Below are 17647 nucleotides of genomic sequence, written 5' to 3'. Positions count from 1 at the left end.
AGGCTCCGGGTCCCTAGGAGAGGTATTTCCCTTCACGCCCGCGAATTTGTGATAGAAGGCGGGGCGCCAGAGGCAGGCCCCGCCAAATCCCAGGGGAGGGGCGAAGGTCAGTAGCGGCCTTCCTAAGGCCTCTTTCAACCCCGCCTTGCCTGCCATTCAAGTCCCGAATTTTCGCAGTACTGGTTAAAGTTTCACTTTGGCCCGCCCCCATAGCTCACCTGATTAGATGTTTATGAGTTAAAAGGCGGGGTCATGAGGCTGTCGAGATGCTACTGGTTAGAGTATACGCCTGTCAACAGGGTACCGCCCCCTATCTCGGGGAGCTCGCTCTTTAGTGGCTCCTCACCTCGTCCATCTTCAAAGTTTCCCTCTCTGTATTGGTCTGGGGCACCGCCTGTCCAGTCCTCTGCTCTTACGCGTCGGTGACAGCACCGCCTTTCTCCAGAGGATTGGCGGATTAGCACGCGCAGAGCCCACCCTTGATGGTAGGCGGGTAATCGTGCAATTGGTTGGGGCCCCCGCCACAGGGCGAGGAGGAGGAGGAGGGGCAGGAGGGTTTGGTTGAGCTGCAGCTGTTTGTCTGTTCGACACAGGCTTGGGCCCGACGGGGGAGACGGAGCCCCAGGTACCGGGCTGATGGAGCCCGCAAGGGCAGGGGCGGACGCGCCCCGGAGAGGAGTGCGGCCTGAGGGCAGAGGCGGGTCTGGGCCTCCGCGAGGGGTTAGAGTGGCCCACCAGAGAAAGGAGAAGGGGGCCGGGCCCCGGCAGGCCTAATGGGGGCGCTGAGGAGGGGGCCGGGCGGGCTGGGAGCCCGAAGTTGGTGAGTCGGGGAGGCGGCCGGGTGGTGTTGGCAGCCGGGCTGGGGGCCGGTGTGGGAGGCCCGGGGCTCGTGTGCGGGCAGGGGCAGGCCTCATTGAGCGGCGCCGAAGAGGGAGGAACTAGGGGAAAGGGACTGGGCGGCGGGTGAGGTAAGTCCATTCTCCCGGAGGTGAGGAGGGGTCAAACTCGGCGCCCGGGCCCGGAGGGGAACCGGGGCTGGGGCTCTCTCGAGAGGTCTCATTGGAAGGGCCAGGGAAGGGCTCTTAGCTGGGTAAGAGGCATTCTTTTCAGGGAAAGTGACTTATAAAAATAACTAGGGTGCCCCAGAGTTGAGCTGAGAGGGATTTGGGTTCAGTGCGGGAGAACTGAGACAAGCGAAGAAAGCTTTTCTAATCTAGAAGACTCAGGTAGCTGGGGCAGTGGAAGCAGGGCCTCCCATCAGTAATGGGAGCTTCTGGGAATGCTGAAGGGTGGGCTGGAGGCTCTGGGGCTTGCGAGTAATCACGCTTTTGTTCCCATTAGTGTGGAGATGTGGCAACTTGAAGTTTTTTGGTACTCCCAGGGTAGCCAATGAAGACAAAAGTAACTTTTTTTTCTGTGACTTGGCTATTCCAGACTCAGCCCCTGCACTTTCCCTCGAGCTGGTTTAGGCTGCAGCCTCTGTGTTTCTTCTAACCTCCTGTTTCTCACGTCCTGTGAAAAAGCTAAGAAGTTAGATTTGGGGGATGTTTGTTCGTTTCTTTCCTACTTAATAATGTGGTCTATACTGGAGACCATATCTCTCACCTAGAGGTGGGGAATCAGTGACTCATTTTCTGCATTGGAACTGGGCTTAGGGATCCCCAGCCATCCAGAGATCTCCCGACCATAGTTGGTGAAACTTTTGTGGCACTTAGGCTTGGGTATTTCCCAGGCAGGTAATGGTTATGTGGAACCAAGCCTGGAAATATGAGGTGATATCACTGAGGAAGGGATTTGGGGAAGAGTGAGAAATTCCATTCCAGAAGGTTGGCATCACCCCTGTTCTTTGTCTACTTCAGGAGCCCGGGTTTCTGAGCTATTAAAAAGTTGGGTCAAACAGAGAGGCACTTGGGGAAGGAGGTGAGTAGAGAAAAGGAAGATGGATTTCTAAGACATAGGGGTCCCCTCCTCCCAGATATTTTTAACGGTCTACTGACCTCCTTAGTCCCCCCCCATAGATTGGAGCTTATTGGATTTTCCCTTATTATACTTCCTCCTTTTTCCCTTTTATACCACTGTATTTTATAAATACATTTCTTCTTAATTAGAAAAGTAATAAGTACATATTTTAAAATATTCAAGTTTTATAGAAGTGTAAAAAGTGTAGATCCTCCCACATATACCTCACTCATTTCATCCAGAAAGGTCAGAGATAAGAGACAGTAGATTAGACTAATCTTACTTCACTTTGGGGGATGTGCCACCAAAGGCAATTCTGTTTTCATGTTCCCACCAAACTCTGGTTTCTCATTCTTTCCAGTTTTCCCTTCTGGGACCATACTCTGTTATTTATTGTGCTCCTTTCACAGTTCATTTTGTCTTGCTTTTATCAAATTCAGACAAGCAGAGAGCTGTAGTCTGGGTTATCCCTCACATCCTTACACACACACGCACACACCCCACTTGTGCACTGGGTATCCTAGGAAATGCCCAAATAGATGGCCAAAACGTCTTTCTCTTTTATGGGCAGGAAAGAAACATTAAAGTGAATGATTTTGTTTGGGAGAATTATTGGCATCTCTGCTAATGTGAGGAATTTGAGACTCCTATCTTCTGGTTCATGGTCTCTGCATGTTCAGATTATGTGACTGTCCCTTCATTATCCCAGAAGAAGATGATGGTTCTCCTAAGGGGCCCCTGTGTCTGTCTTTCTATAATGATATGAGAAGCTTCCAAATCTCTCTGGCTTTGAAATTGGTTTTCCTCTAAACCTCAGCACAGCTGGGACATTTTATACACCACCTTATTAATTGAATTTGTCCTTACTGGCTTTAGAAGCCCTGTGATGTGCCCAGCCTTTATACAGTGCCCTCAGAAACCTTGATTATTGTCCCCCCAGGAGCTTTTATTTTCTCTCCTGCAAAGCCAGTCCTAGAGAAAGTTGTGTAGATGTGTGTGTGTGTGTTTGTTTTTTAAATCCTCACTAAGCTTTGCCATTTCCTACATCCTGATGATATCCTGTCCCTTTCTTCTATACATCCCTTCTTGTCTTTTCCACGTTCCCCTTAATCAAAGCCTACTTTCAAAAAATGATCTGGAATTGCTCCATATTAAGGTGTAAATAACAAATAGTCACTTAAAGTATTAATCCTTCCAAGAGTTTTTGCTTCTTAAAGAGGGCGCTAAGGAGTGGAAATCATCAATATAGAATTTCAAACATAGATCTGGAGTTACAAAAATATATTTGGAGAAGAGGACTTTCCCATTGCCCTTGAAGTCATACCTCATCCCATCTAACTCTTACTTTGCCCAGGAGCAAGGATTGCCCTTTTATAGTTACTCGTTTGTGCGCATTGATACGAATTTGACTTATGAGGAGACATGGGGTAGGAGAAGCAAGTGTATAGCCTGCTCACTAATCCTAAGGCATTTCAGGTTGGAAAGTAACCAAAGTGTGAGACATTGAATTTAAAATAAGGAAACGCAACAGCCTTCTTGGAGGAGGGATACCTTAAAACCCTACACGATACACTCCCACTTCCCAAGAATGTTTTAGGAAAGATTTAGTCACTGACTGAACAGTAACTGAGCGGAATAAGGAGCCACCCAGGTGAGCAAAGTGTGTGCAGATTTCTGGGCTAGGTTGTAGTTTCTGTTGAGGGGCAGTGGGTACCTTGTTAGAGTGGTAGTATGTTTTTTGTTTTTTTTTTTTAAACTTGTGTTTCTGAAGTTCAGGAATTAATAGAGATAATGACCCGAAGTTTTTTGAACATTTAACATCCACTGAAGATTCAGAGAACTTTGTTTTTAGCCACAGTTGCCTCAGTGTTACGGTGGGAGGGCTGCATATTTGGTGTGATTAGGCCATCTGAGGCATAGTAACGGGTGACAGGAAAAGCAGTTAGCCCATGTGAGTTGCAACAGTACCTTGTGGGCTGGGTCCCAAGAGGCCCCTCCATCCAGGGGAGATCACAAAGAGGCAAGAGGGAGAACTGGCCTGTTAAAAACATTCCCAAATGGAACTGAGTAAGAATCTATTCAGATGGCACAGAAGGGGAGGAGTAGATGGAGGAAGGAAGCAGGATTGCTTTGGCCTTAATTAATGAACAGCTACTAGGGACCAGGCATTGTGCTCTGCTCTGGAGATTCAAGATGACATAAAAAATAGTCACACTTTTTGAGAAGTTCATAGTTTAGCAGAGCAGACAGACACACACAATTAAGTCAAATAATGTAATAAATGCTGTGATAAGAATACAGGGTTTTTTTTGTTTGTTTTTGTTTTTTGCCCGTGCCACACAGCTTGTGGGATCTTAGTTCCCCAACCAGGGATTGAACCCGGGCCCTGGCAGTGAAAGCACTGAGTCCTAACCACTGGACAGCCAGGGAATTCCCAAGAATACAGTTTTAATACTATGGGATCCTAGAGGAAGCAGTGATGAATTCTGCTGGGGTGAGAGGGTAATTATGCAGTTTCACAGAGAAGGTGACATTTGAGCTTGGCTTTAAAAGACACATTAGGTGTTTGCTAGGCAGACAAAGTGGAGAAAGGCATTCCAGTCTTTCATAGGTCAATAATAGGGAGTTTGCAGTACCATGCTGATAAGAGATAAGAATGCTTTTAGGGAGAGGGTGGGGGAAGTGGAAGGACTCTCATTTAAGCCTGTGACTCATTGGTTAACATTGGATCAACACAATGAGCCAGGTAGTGCAATTCAGTTTAAGATTTTGGTAATTTGGGGTCTAAACAAAGTTGGAGAGTTGAAGGTGTTTACTGGCTTCTGCTCTGTCTTCCCTGCTCAGTAAATCTCACATTAATCCCGCAGCCCACTGAATTCTGCAGAAATTACCATTGCTTTCCTAGCACCTTCCATTGAATTGCTTCTGTTTCAACTGTCCTGGTGGGGGTTGGTCAAGACCTTTTAGAGAAGCACAGTAATGAGTGAGTCCTTCTGTCAAAAGGATATGGGAGTAGATTCCAGTTCCCAGCGAAGGCCTGGGCCTTCCTAACTTGTTTTCAGTCCCAAAGGAAGTACTTATCTAAACTGAATAGAAGCAGAAACTATCCAATCTAAGCTCTTGTTCCTGTCCTGGTGCCTTCTTTGGATTTCAGTTCAGAGTTCAGCATCTCCTGCTTCCTGAAGAGGTATAGTGGTATAACAGGAGCAGGAGGACCTGGCTGAGAGTACTTGCTAGAAGGAGACTTGCTACTAAACAGTTGTGTGAAAAAGCTGGCTGTGTGACAACTCCTGGCAAGCTGGTTGATTTTATTTGCCTTAGTTTCCTCTCTGTAAAATATAGACTGGACTAGATGACCTCTAAACTGCCTCTTATTTGGCAAACTGAACTTACAGGGCTAACATTTGGGAGGGGGCTAGACTCCAGTGGCTCTGTGCCTTGAACTCAGTCTCTATTGGTAGATGACAGACTTCTGGAGGCTTCATATGTAGTTGGCATAGGAACCCAAAGCTACCAAGTGGGAAGGAATCTGAGGAATGGAGTCTTGCCCTAGGCAGACTCCATTCCTCAGGTTTCGGCAGGCTAAGAAACCTTTCCTTTTTTTTTTTTGGCCACACAGCTTTTGGGATCTTAGTTCCCCAACCAGTGATCGAACCCGTGCCGCCTGCAGTAGAAGCTCAGAGTCTTAACCACTGGACCGCCAGGGAAGTCCCTAAGAAACCTTTCCTATTCATATTTCCCTGTGCTGCTGGGAGAGCTGCTCACACTAAAGAACTTGCCCCTCATCCTCCACCTCTCCCTTCCCCAATAGACTGATGACATGGTCATGCCTTAATCCTCCTTAGTTAATGGTCTTTTTTTTAATATATAAATTTATTTATTTAATTTATTTATTTTTGGCTGTGTTGAGTCTTCGTTGCTGCACGCCGGCTTTCTGTAGTTGCATCGAGCGGGGACTACTCTTCGTTGTGGCTCGTGGGCCTCTCATTGCAGTGGCTTCTCTTGTTGCGGAGCACGGGCTCTAGGCACGTGGGCTTTGGTAGTTGCAGCACGTGGGCTCAGTAGTTGTGGCGCACGGGCTTAGTTGCTCCGCGGCATGTGGGATCTTCCCGGGCCAGGGCTTGAACCCGTGTCCCCTGCATTGGCAGGCGGATTCTTAACCACTGCACCACCAGGGAAGCCCAGTTAATGGTCATTTGATAAGCCATTCTTGTGGGGCTGCACTTCTGAGGGAAGTTGTCATCTCATCTGAACTGAAAGTGTTGAAGGGAAGAAAAACCTCCCTTTTTTTGCCTCAGGTTTGAAGGTAATAATCATCACACCACTTGACTGGTTGGCTGTGATTTATTTTTTGCCTTTGGATGGATCATTTGCCCACTGTCAACTGTTAGCAAAAAAATCACCGCTAGAATAGTGGAGAAATCAATTGAATCTTGTATGTATTATTCCATTTCTGTACCCCTGATCTTTTGAGAGTCTAGCTATTGCATAAGAAACATGATACCCTTATTAACATGTTGGGATTAAAGATCAAGGCACAGAGATGGGCAGCCCATCAATTACTGTGAACAGAGAGGGTAGGACATATTCTTAAGCTGAAACATTGGAGTGGGAGATAGTCTTTTCTAACCCCATAGTTACTAATCTCTGACAGTTCAATAAAGTTTGCTGATTGGCTCTGGCTTGACTTATCTGTGGGGGTTAGTGACCAACCCGTATGTCTGTGACTGTTTCCTTTTTTTTTTTTTGGCCGTGCCGCGCAGCTTGCAGGTTGAACCCCGGCCACGGCAGTGAAAGCGCGGAGTCCTAACCACTGGACCGCCAGGGAATTCCCAACTGTTTCCTATCTTCACACTTCTCCAACTCCCTACTGTTTTCCCAGGCCTGGAGAGATGTGTCTGCTGATGAGAATTCAGTCCACTCTAACTTAGTGTTCTGCCCCTTGGATCACATGCTTTGAAATGTGAGGGAGTAAGTTGAAGAATCTAGTAACTTTTTCTGTTGTTTTTTAAGAGTATAGTGTATGTGTGTTAACCTAAAGGAAACTTGATCAGCTTATGATCTGTAGAGGTTTTTTTCCCTATTGTGTCATCTGTTTTCTGTTGTAGAGTTATGATGGCCTATCCTCTTTTCCTATGAAACAATGTATATGAAGTACTACGTAAATGTGTTTTTTAAAATAATTCTTGCAGATGCTGAGAAGCCCTAAGAGAAACACATTTCTTAAATGTGCCCAGAACTTTGGAATTGAATTCAGTTTCTGCCTTTTACTACTTTCACCTATTATCCTCCCTGCCCCAACCCCAGATCCTCATAGATAAGGAAACTGAAGCTTAGAAAGGCAAAGGGAGTGAGTGGCCTAAGATCACAGTGGGTTAATTGGCAAAGCAGAGAATAAAACTGAGGCTTGCCTGATTCCAAAGCCCTTACCACTGTGCAGGACTGCCTCTGTCGACTTTAGCTTTCCATTTTCATAATTGCTCCATAACTTTAGTAGCAGGGTTGGAGAACCTCTGACCCCTGGAGAGCTATATTAAACCCTCATCTTAATTTCACCTGGAAGTGCTTTTTTAGGCTGGCCGGAGACTAGATTTCCTACTAACCCATCTTTCAGTTTCAGGCCTCTAAAAGCAGTGTTTTTTAAACTTTTTTTGACTGTGGCTCATTAAAAAAAATTTTTTTTTACATCATAGTTCAGTGTATGTACATACCACCCACAAGTGAAACATTTTCACAAAATTATTCTCATGCTTATTATTTGCAATCCACTTGATTTTTTTCTATTTATTTTTTCTTTTTTTTTTAAAATATACTGATCATGATCCAGCAAGTGATTTCAAGGTCACTATTGGCTTACAGCCCACAGTTTGAGAAACACTGCTCTAAAGGTTTGAGGATGAAAAGAGCTAAAGAACTGTGACTAGTGGTTAAGAAGCTAATTAATACTGATTTTTGCAGTACTGGTTCCCAGAATTTTGGATTTAATGGACCAATTAATTTAAATTTGGGGGTTTCTATTTTTCCACATAAGTATATTTAGAAAGCTTACTACTGCCTATCAACACCATTATTTGTAATTTTTTTTTAAGCAATTTTTAAAAAAATTATGTAGGAAACTTTAAAAAAATATATTTCCTGTTAAAAAAAGAAAGAATTATGTGGAATGAAAAAACCTGAGTCCTTCTCATACCGTTTTCCTCAATCCCACTCTCCTTAGAGGGAGGTAACCACTGTTAACAGATGAGTGTGTATCTTTCCATACCTTTTTCTCTGCAGAATGTTGCTTTGTTTTATAGAAATAGGATCAACCACATGTTTTGTTCTCTAACTTTTTTTTTTAACTTAACAATAGGTCTTAGAGGTTTATCCATGCAAAAAATACATATTTACCTTTGAGGGAAAACTGATACAAAAAACGTAAGTTAGAAATCTTGTTATAAAGGATACTCCTAAAATGAATAAATTTAGCTTTATGAAGAACTTGCTATATCATTTTTATTTAATCATTTCATCACAGACCAGTGAAAACTTCATCACAAAGTGGCACATGTATATCTGGATTCTTGGGACTCCGTGGCCTAGGGGACTACAAAATACCCAGTAGGATCAGAGTAATTTCTTGCAGTCCTCTGTCTTAATCTGGTCTACTTTGGGATTTTTCTGGGTTCTCATTTCAGTCTCATTTCTCCGTTAACTTCCTCTTTACACATTTTTTTTCCTGTTTTTTTTCTCTACCTCTTTCATATCATGGCTGCTCTTTAGGCATATATTGATAACAACTAATATTGAGATATATTTTAATATATTGATCTTTTCTGTGAATCAGGGTCACTAAATAACAATACCTGTCTTTTTTTTTTTTTAAACACTTTGGCAGTTTCTTTTATTTTTTTATTTTTATTTATTTTTTTAAATTTATTTATTTATTTATTTATTTTTGGCTGTGTTGGGTCTTCGTTTCTGTGCAAGGGCTTTCTCTAGTTGCGGCAAGCGGGGGCCACTCTTCATCGCGGTGCGTGGGCCTCTCACTATCGCGGCCTCTTGTTGGGAGCACAGGCTCCAGAAACGCAGGCTCAGTAGTTGTGGCTCACGGGCCTAGTTGCTCCGCGGCACGTGGGATCTTCCCAGACCAGGGCTCAAACCCGTGTCCCCTGCATTGAGAGGCAGATTCTCAACCACGGCGCCACCAGGGAAGCCCAACAATACCTGTCTTACTATTCATTAACACTATGTTAAACAAATTTTTCACTTAATCCTCAGGGCTACTCTATGAGGTAGGTATTTTTTCCATTTTATAAAGGTGGGAGCTTCCCTGGTGGCTCAGTGGTTGGGAATCCGCCTGCCAATGCAGGGGACACGGGTTCGAGCCCTGGTCCGGGAAGATGCCACATGCCTCGCAGCAGCTAAGCCTGTGCACCACAACTGCTGAGCATGCGTGCCACAACTACTGAAGCCTGCACGCCTGGACCCTGTGCTCCGCAACAAGAGAAGCCTCGCTTGCTGCAACTAGAGAAGGCCCGCGCACAGCAACGAGGGTCCAACACAGCCAAAAATAATACATAAGTTAAATAAATAAATTAAAAAAAAAAAAAAGGTGGAAGGTAAGGCTCAGGCAATTTTCTTGATGTCATATTAATAATGATTAATAGCTTAATATTCATTGATATAGCACTTTTTTTTTTAACTTTGGGTTTATTTATTTATTTATTTATGGCTGTGTTGGGTCTTCGTTTCTGTGCGAGGGCTTTCTCTAGTTGCGGCAAGTGGGGGCCACTCTTCATCGCGGTGCGCGGGCCTCATTATCGCGACCTCTCTTGTTGCGGAGCACAGGCTCCAGACGCGCAGGCTCAGTAATTGTGGCTCACGGGCCTAGTTGCTCCGTGGCATGTGGGATCTTCCCAGACCAGGGCTTGAACCTGTGTCCCCTGCATTGGCAGGCAGATTCTCAACCACTGCGCCACCAGGGAAGCCCCTGATATAGCACTTTTTGTCAAATGTTTGAGTTCTTTGTATGTATTATCTCATTTAATCCTCACAACAACCTTATGAATTAGTTGCTCATAGGCTATTATCCCATTTTACAGATGAGGAAACAAATGCACAGGTAGATTTAGTAAATTGTCCAAAGATTTAAAGCTAGTAAGCAGAACTATAAAATAAATCCAGTGACTTGGACTCCACAGCCTTTGTTCCTCTACACCTCCTCCTGTATGGTTTTTCTGTCTTTTCTGTCTTTACTAGGATTGCAGATATTTTTAACCCTGATTTGATCCCAAAGCAATTTGCTATAGTGAAAAAATAATGTTTCCCCGTATATGTCACAGAGTATGATGTTTATGGAGTCACTAGAATCAACCTTGGAGAAGGGAAAGATTAATTTGAACAAGCAAAGTATAATCCAAGCAATGCTTAGGTTTTGGGGTTAGGTTTACGTGCTGTGATCATGCTAACACTTCTTTGAATCTCACAATTCCTTTCCCGTCAGAGTCAGGATGATGAAATATATTCAGGTTTGGATGATTGGACATTCAAAGTCCCAACTTTCTCTCTCTCTCTGTCTCCTCCTCCACCACCAGCTTTCCTAGCCGCTTGGAAGGTAGAGAAGGTGGTTCAGTTTTATTCTTTCATCAAGTATTTATTGCTTGAAGACTTATCCCCTATACCATCTACTGGAGATTCCCGCATGTGTTTAGAAGGTACACCTTCTTTCTCTGCCTCTAATTTGGAGGGCTACAGCTGTTAGGCCCTTTCAGTGTGGAGGGTAGTCTAATCCCTAGGCACCAGGAAGACAGCTGCAAGTTGAGAATAAGTCAAGCCTACTGACTCAGACTTGATAGATTTTCAGACTTGGAGAGGTGGCAGAAGAAAAGTGAAAGAGTTAATACTGAATGTGGTCTGTTTCTCTATTACCTTTGACCAGAAATGAGAAAGGATGGATTTTCTGATCATTGGACCTTGGTTATATTTTCAGAAATGTCAATTTTCAGAAATGGTTGTGTAAGAAGGATATAGAACCAGAAGCTATCCCTCTACTCTTAGGATGGGTGACTGTTATCCCATACCCCTAGAGTGAATTTCTCATTTTGAAAGCTAGAAAAAAGAGGGGGTAAAAAAAGGACAGCACCAGGACACCAAGGAGATAGTAGGATTTAGGGTACTTTTGGGTGGATCTGGGTGCTCTTCGGGCCAACTAAAAGTTGATCAATATGCTGTTCTTTGAAGACCTGGTGGGGAATGATTGGGAGATTAAAAACTACTCTCACATGGTTTTCAGTCTCCATTTCAGCACACTCTACTTTAGATGCAATTCTTATTTTATTGTTCCCCACTCTTACCAGTGAGTGTCAGGTGCCTGGGACCCTCTCAGTGGTGTAACCTTTTAATGGTGGGTGATTGTAAGAGTTAAGTCCTCATATGAGCAAAGAAATGAAGAGATTCTGTCCTTTCTCTAAAAAGTGATTGCAGCTGTAATGGCCCTGTGTTTAATTTTACCTCCTTTTTTTCTTGCAGGACTGTTGAAGCCTGGAATTCCCCTCCCCTCCCCCCTCCCCCCTCCGCCGCTTTGTGGCATCCCCCTCCCTCTACCCTTTCCCACTCTGATAATCTAGCCATGACTAGCAGAAGCACAGCCAGGCCCAATGGGCAGCCCCAGGCCAGCAAAATATGCCAGTTCAAATTGGTCCTGCTGGGTGAATCTGCAGTGGGGAAGTCTAGCCTGGTATTACGTTTTGTCAAAGGGCAGTTCCACGAGTACCAGGAGAGCACCATTGGAGGTGAGTACTTCAGGGAGAGAAGAGGTTCAATGCTTAGAAGGGCTTTTGAAGGGAGATCTAGGGATCTGTTTGTGGAGCTGGCCCTCTTAGCTCCCTGGAATGGAAATCCTTTAAGAAACAAAAAAAATTGCCATAATGCCCACAAGCAGGTCTATGTTCATCCTCTTACTTCCTAGAAGAAAGTTAGAAAGGTTGGCCTTTGAGCACCAAGAAAACCACTAATTTTTTTATCTGTCTGTTTTCCTTCTCCCACTCTCATCTTAATGCCAGTGAAGTTCAGTTGAGTGTCATCTTGAGCAGGGTTGGTTTGGGGCAGTGGCTCATAATCAAAGGTGTACATCAGAATCACCTGGGGAGCATTTTCATCCTATGCATGCTTGGGCCCTACCCTAGATCTACTGATTAGTATTGGAGGTAGGGTGAGGTTGGTGGCAGTATAGACATGTATGTTTGGAAAAGCTCCTTAGCTGATCCTGATGCACATATCTGGTAAAATAGAGGTTAGAACTAAATACAAAAGATAAAGGAATCTGCCTTTCCCACCTTTGCTACCTTCTCTTTGCCACTACCCCAAAATAGGGTGGTAATTCAATAAAGGGTCTTTTATGAGAACTCCCATGTTAACCCCTTCCCCACTTTTATTGGGGGGGTGACTTATTTCCAAGTCACCTTGGAAATGTGTTCTTGGACCAGCAGAGGTAATATGAAAAAGTAACAGCCAAATAATACTGATAATGGTGGGACCTAACAACAGACTTTAAAATCATCTAATCAGTTCTCTTTTTTTTTTAATTTATTTATTTTATTTATTTATTTTTGGCTGTGTTGGGTCTTCATTCCTGCATGCAGGCTTTCTCTAGTTGCGGTGAGCGGGGGCTACTCTGTTGCGGTGCGCGGGCTTCTCATTGCAGTGGCTTCGCTTGTTGCAGAGCATGGGCTCTAGGCGCATGAGCTTCAGTAGTTGTGGCACGCAGGCTCAGTTGTTGTGGCTCACGGGCTCTAAAGCGCGGGCTCAGTAGTTGTGGCACACAGGCTTAGTTGCTCTGCAGCATGTGGGATCTTCCCAGACCAGGGCTTGAACCTGTGTCCCCTGCATTGGCAGGCGGACCGCTGCACCACCAGGGAAGTCCCCGTCTAATCAGTTCTTGATGTGACTTTTATCTGAAGCTTATTATCTCCGTCATTATCTCTTACTCCTCTATTTTGGTTAGAAGAGGGATGACTCTGGTATAAGTGCCAGTTCTTTCTGTCCCTCAGAGTTTACGACGTTCCCCCATTCCTTAGCTAGAGAAACTTCTGGCAGGGAGGACTTAGCCAAGAGCAGGCTTAATTCTGGTTCCAAGATCTGAAGGAAAATGCTAAACCTTTCTTGTGTGTAAGGAGGAGAATGCTAAACCTTTCCTGTAGCTGAATGGCCTGGGTGGTGACTTGTCTTAGACCGAGAGTAGAGAGATTTTGAAGAAGGGTGGGATGTTCCCATGCATCCTCCCACTTACAACAACTTCTCTGTTCTCTCATTCATAGCGGCCTTCCTCACCCAGTCAGTTTGTCTAGATGACACAACAGTCAAGTTTGAGATCTGGGACACAGCTGGGCAGGAGCGATACCATAGCTTGGCCCCCATGTACTACAGAGGTGCCCAAGCTGCAATTGTGGTTTATGACATTACTAATCAGGTAAGTGGGCTGAGAAGATTGTCCTTGCTTTTATTTATAGTAATTAAAATAGGTGGGAGAGAGAAAACTTGTTCTTGGAATAGCAAATAAGAATACAGATTATGCTTCCAAGTGCTGAGAAGACAGGTAATGAATTACCAGAGACAGGTGGTTTCAATGAGTGAAGGCTGCTTAGAAGAGGTGAGTTTTGAGACTGGGCTTTGAAGTTGATGGGCCTGGATTGGCAGTCAGTAGGCTGAATGAGCCAGCCTACTCATTCTCATCCTTGTGTTTTCCTAGGAAACCTTCGCCCGAGCAAAGACATGGGTAAAGGAACTACAGCGACAGGCCAGTCCTAGCATCGTTATTGCCCTGGCGGGGAACAAAGCTGACCTGGCCAACAAGCGCATGGTGGAGTACGAAGTAAGATGGCCACAGAGTCCCTCTCTGACACACTCCCTCTGTGCTTGGGACCTCTTTTTTCCAAACCTGCCCTTTCTGAAAATCTCATCTGAGGACATTCATCATCTCATTCCCCAGTTCTGCACCAAGTTAAATACAGCAACACTGTGACCCTAATGCCAGCCAGGAGATTTTAGAGGAGTCAGAAGAAAATTCCAGAGCAGAGGGGTAGGGAAGTACCAATACCAGCTGTGGGGGTACCAGTATGAAAAGAGGAAGGAGGGAGCAGTTGAATTTGAGGTAAGGGATACTCAAGTGTCAGAACCCAAAAGCCCCCAACCAACTTACCTCCTCCCCAGTAATTAAGATTCCTGACATCTGTTTGTTGGATTAAGTGGTCTAGACCATGGGTCATCCCTTGAGGGGGTCATCTCCAAAATATGGGTCCAGGGCTAGCTGGCTCAGAGGGGCAGTTAAGGGGAGGGAACCTAGGATATTGTCTAGCTCTGGTGCTACATGGGAGTGGAAAGGCAGTACTTGTTCCTGCCCTACAGTCTGAGTACCAGTACACCCCACCCCTTGCAGGAGGCCCAGGCGTATGCAGATGACAACAGCTTATTGTTTATGGAGACTTCAGCCAAGACAGCTATGAACGTGAACGATCTCTTCCTGGCAATAGGTAAGGTCAGAGCAGCCTGAGGTCTTCCTGTGTTTTTTCCCTTGCCTCCAGGCAAGATGACTAACCCAAGTCATAAGGATAAATGGAAGCGTCTCCTCTTATGAAAACTTTAGGTGTGGAGATACCTTAACTTTCCATTGTGACCTCCATCCTTTGGCTGCATTTTGAGCCCCCTCATCTTCAATATAGTTTACAATGAACCCTCCCGTCTTCGGAGCATTCTTTTAGTATCTCGCATTTCCCCTTTCCCCCCATAGTCTTTTTCTGGGGGGATGAGTAAAATCTACCATACTTTGTTCCCTTCTGTTTTTATCTCTAGCTAAGAAGTTGCCAAAGAGTGAACCCCAGAATCTGGGGGGTGCAGCAGGCCGAAGCCGGGGTGTGGATCTCCATGAGCAGTCCCAGCAGAACAAGAGCCAGTGTTGTAGCAACTGAGGGGGTGGCCAGCGGCAAACAAGTATGGAGCTAGCACGAGAGCTCAGAAATAACCTCCATCCCCACCGCTCAGCACACAGCCCCTACGGTAACAGCATACTGGGCCCTGGCTCCCAAGGGCTGCCTCTTGACAGCTCCGTCATGGCACTTTTTAACGCTTCAGCAACACCACCAGGCAGCTGTTGCCACTGGCCTCCTACCCCTGCTCTGGGGCTTGGGGGTCAGATCCCCCAGGACTTACCTTCCAAAACAAACTTTCTTCACTTTGTATTATAGGTGCAAGACAGTGACCTACTTATCTTTCCTCCTCCTCCCCATTTTTTCAGAAAACTCTTTTTTGTCTCCTGCCCTTTCCCCTTCTGCTTTTGGTCAGTCTCTCTTCTTGATCCCCTTTTCTTCCTCTCCCCAGGATGGAGAAGGTAGTGAACCCAGGAAGTGAGGAAGGAGGTTTCCAGTTCAGTCACACTGAGGACCCTGGGGGAAAGTAAGGCTCAGAGCAGGGGGGAGTAAGGAAACATTTCCTTTTTGTTTTTATTTGGTTGGAGTTTCTCATATTTGAAAACACTGAGTTGGCCTTGTGGAGGGTGTTTCCAGGTAGAGGTGAGAATGGGAAGGCAAGCTGTCAGGCACCAGGTTGGAGTCTTGTTAGCTAACTGGGCAGAGGTGGAAGAGGTGGAGATGCAGTGTCATCTGTGGCTCAGGAACTCTTCTAAGGCTTACTTTCCCCTCACCCAGCCTCTTAGGTAGCTTCTCCCCCATAGTGGGGGAGATTCTGGACCCCAGAGTCCTCCAAAGAATCTTCACTGGTTGCCTGCATCTTTGGCTCTGCTGTGATCTAAATGGAGGAGGGACCAGTTTCTGACACCCATCCTCTGACTTACACATATGCATTTTTTTCTCTCTGGCCTTCAGATGGCCTCAGCCCCAGCCACGATATCCCCCTGCAGTTTGCACTTTAATTGATGGTAGTTCAGTTGTGATACTTGTTTTATGGGGGTTTTGATTGATTTACCTGCCCTCTTAACTTTTTAATTAAGTGGAATCCGAGGTGTATATGAGGTTTGGGGAGGGGCTGTAGAGAACAGTACCGGTGGCAGCTACTCAAGCCCAATCTCCACTGCTAGCTTCCTCCAACTCTGATTCTTACTTCACCTATATTCTTGCCAGCCTAACTCTTGGGTATAGGTTTACCTTTCCTGAGGAGTTAACTGAGCAACTGGAGAGCAGTCTCAGGATAGCATAGGCCGTTGTAGGGGAGTGAAGAGGAGTCAGCAAGAGGGAGGAGTTTTCTGTCCTTTCCCAGGGTTCCCATTCAATTTGATCCACCCATTACCATGTCTTTTCTACTTCCCTGTAAATAGGTATGATCTTTATTCCCACTGTACAGTCTGTTCTGCCCCCCACCTCCCATCAGGCCCTATTTCTTTTCTCCTTTGTTAGTATCTTCAGTTTGGTCCCTCCATGCTTACCCCTCAAACCCATCCCCCATGCAACCAGTGGTTTAATCCACGTACCGCTAGAGGGGTAGTACCACAGAGGCCTACTTGTGGCCCCCTAATATCATAACACCTGTTCCTGTGGACAGGGAACGACTGGCACTGAAGGTACCTCACAACTGTCTTACATCACCAGAGGATGTTGGTCCTTTCTAAATCTCTAGTCTCTCTTCACATCCCTCATCAGGTATTTTAAGGTGTCTTTGGGAAGCCATCAAGGCAAGAGAGAACTCTAAATCCCTTCTTGTTCTAGCCCAGGGTTTTGAGGAGATTGGGGGAAATAAGATAGGAGAGGCCATAGTGACCTAGGATTGGAACCTTTCTGCCCTTTTGGCTTGCAGACTGCCTTCTGTCCCAGAGAAGCTGAGAAATCCATGAAGCTGAGATTCTGAAGGACCCAGCTTAGGTTCTTCCACTTACACCTAAATTCCCTTCCTTTACCAGGGGCAGCCTTAGTTCCCGTGGCCCTGAAACACATACACATTTTCCCCTCCTTTTCCCAGCACCCACTAGCCCCCCAGAGCAGCCAGTGCATCCTTACAAGTGGAAGAACTACGATGGCTCTCTTAAGTTTCTTAGAAATGAAGTTCTTTCTCTGTGTAGTTTTCCCCACAGAGCAGTAGTGAAGATGTTTCATTGCCTTGGGGCTGGGAAACCATTTCTCCAGGCTTCTTCTCCCCTCCCCTGACCCCCTTAGGAACAGGATTGGCCTTAGCTTCTGGGCCTATCTGCTGCCTTCCTTCTACTTCCTATTAGCTCTTCTGCTTTCCTTTGAGCTCTGTTGGGCTTAGGGAATCTTAGTTTTTATTTCCCAGCTCTTCATTTTTTTTCTTTTTTTGCTTCTAAGAAAGCATTTGCCTTTTTTCCCCTTTCTTCCTCTCCCAACATAACAATCGTGGTAACAGAATGCGACTGCTGATTTACCAATGTATTTAATGTAAGTAAAAAAGGACAAAAAAAAAGTGTATTGGAGTGTTGCTTCTTCTTCTTTTTTTTTTTTTTTTTTTTTTTTTGCTATTTCTCTGTCTGTTACCAGAAATTTGGAAGGCAACCCAGTAATGTTTTATTGAATCAGAAACACACCCTCCCTTGCATCCTGGTACCTCCTTATTCTCATTAATATTTTCTTGAATAGTGAGATAACCCAATTTGGAAAATAGCCCCTTTATTGCTGTTTAATCACCCCTGTTCCCAGGCCACTAGAGAGCTCACCAAATCTGTCCCTAGCTTATTTTTTTAGGCCATCCT

At 45.2% G+C, this 17647-nt stretch overlaps 1 protein-coding gene across 4 annotated transcripts; it reads left to right on the top strand.

Annotated features, from left to right (window-relative positions):
* Positions 1-524: 524 nt before the first annotated feature.
* Positions 525-17366, top strand: RAB5B (RAB5B, member RAS oncogene family). Of its 4 annotated transcripts, none has more exons than XM_061204546.1 (6): positions 525-625; positions 11470-11732; positions 13257-13408; positions 13688-13810; positions 14375-14468; positions 14788-17366. In XM_061204546.1, exons 2-6 carry the CDS (start codon positions 11570-11572, stop codon positions 14901-14903), a joined length of 648 nt encoding a protein of 215 aa, XP_061060529.1. In that variant the 5' UTR covers positions 525-625; positions 11470-11569; the 3' UTR covers positions 14904-17366. The 4 variants fall into 4 exon arrangements, with proteins under 4 accessions (XP_061060529.1, XP_061060525.1, XP_061060528.1 ...); XM_061204542.1 differs by having other exon boundaries at positions 600-820; XM_061204545.1 differs by lacking the exon at positions 525-625 and adding an exon at positions 6742-6930.
* Positions 17367-17647: the final 281 nt, after the last annotated feature.

Source organism: Eubalaena glacialis, chromosome 11, assembly GCF_028564815.1.
Source record: "Eubalaena glacialis isolate mEubGla1 chromosome 11, mEubGla1.1.hap2.+ XY, whole genome shotgun sequence".
NCBI lineage: Eukaryota > Metazoa > Chordata > Mammalia > Artiodactyla > Balaenidae > Eubalaena > Eubalaena glacialis.
This window is presented reverse-complemented; position numbering and strand designations above follow the sequence as displayed.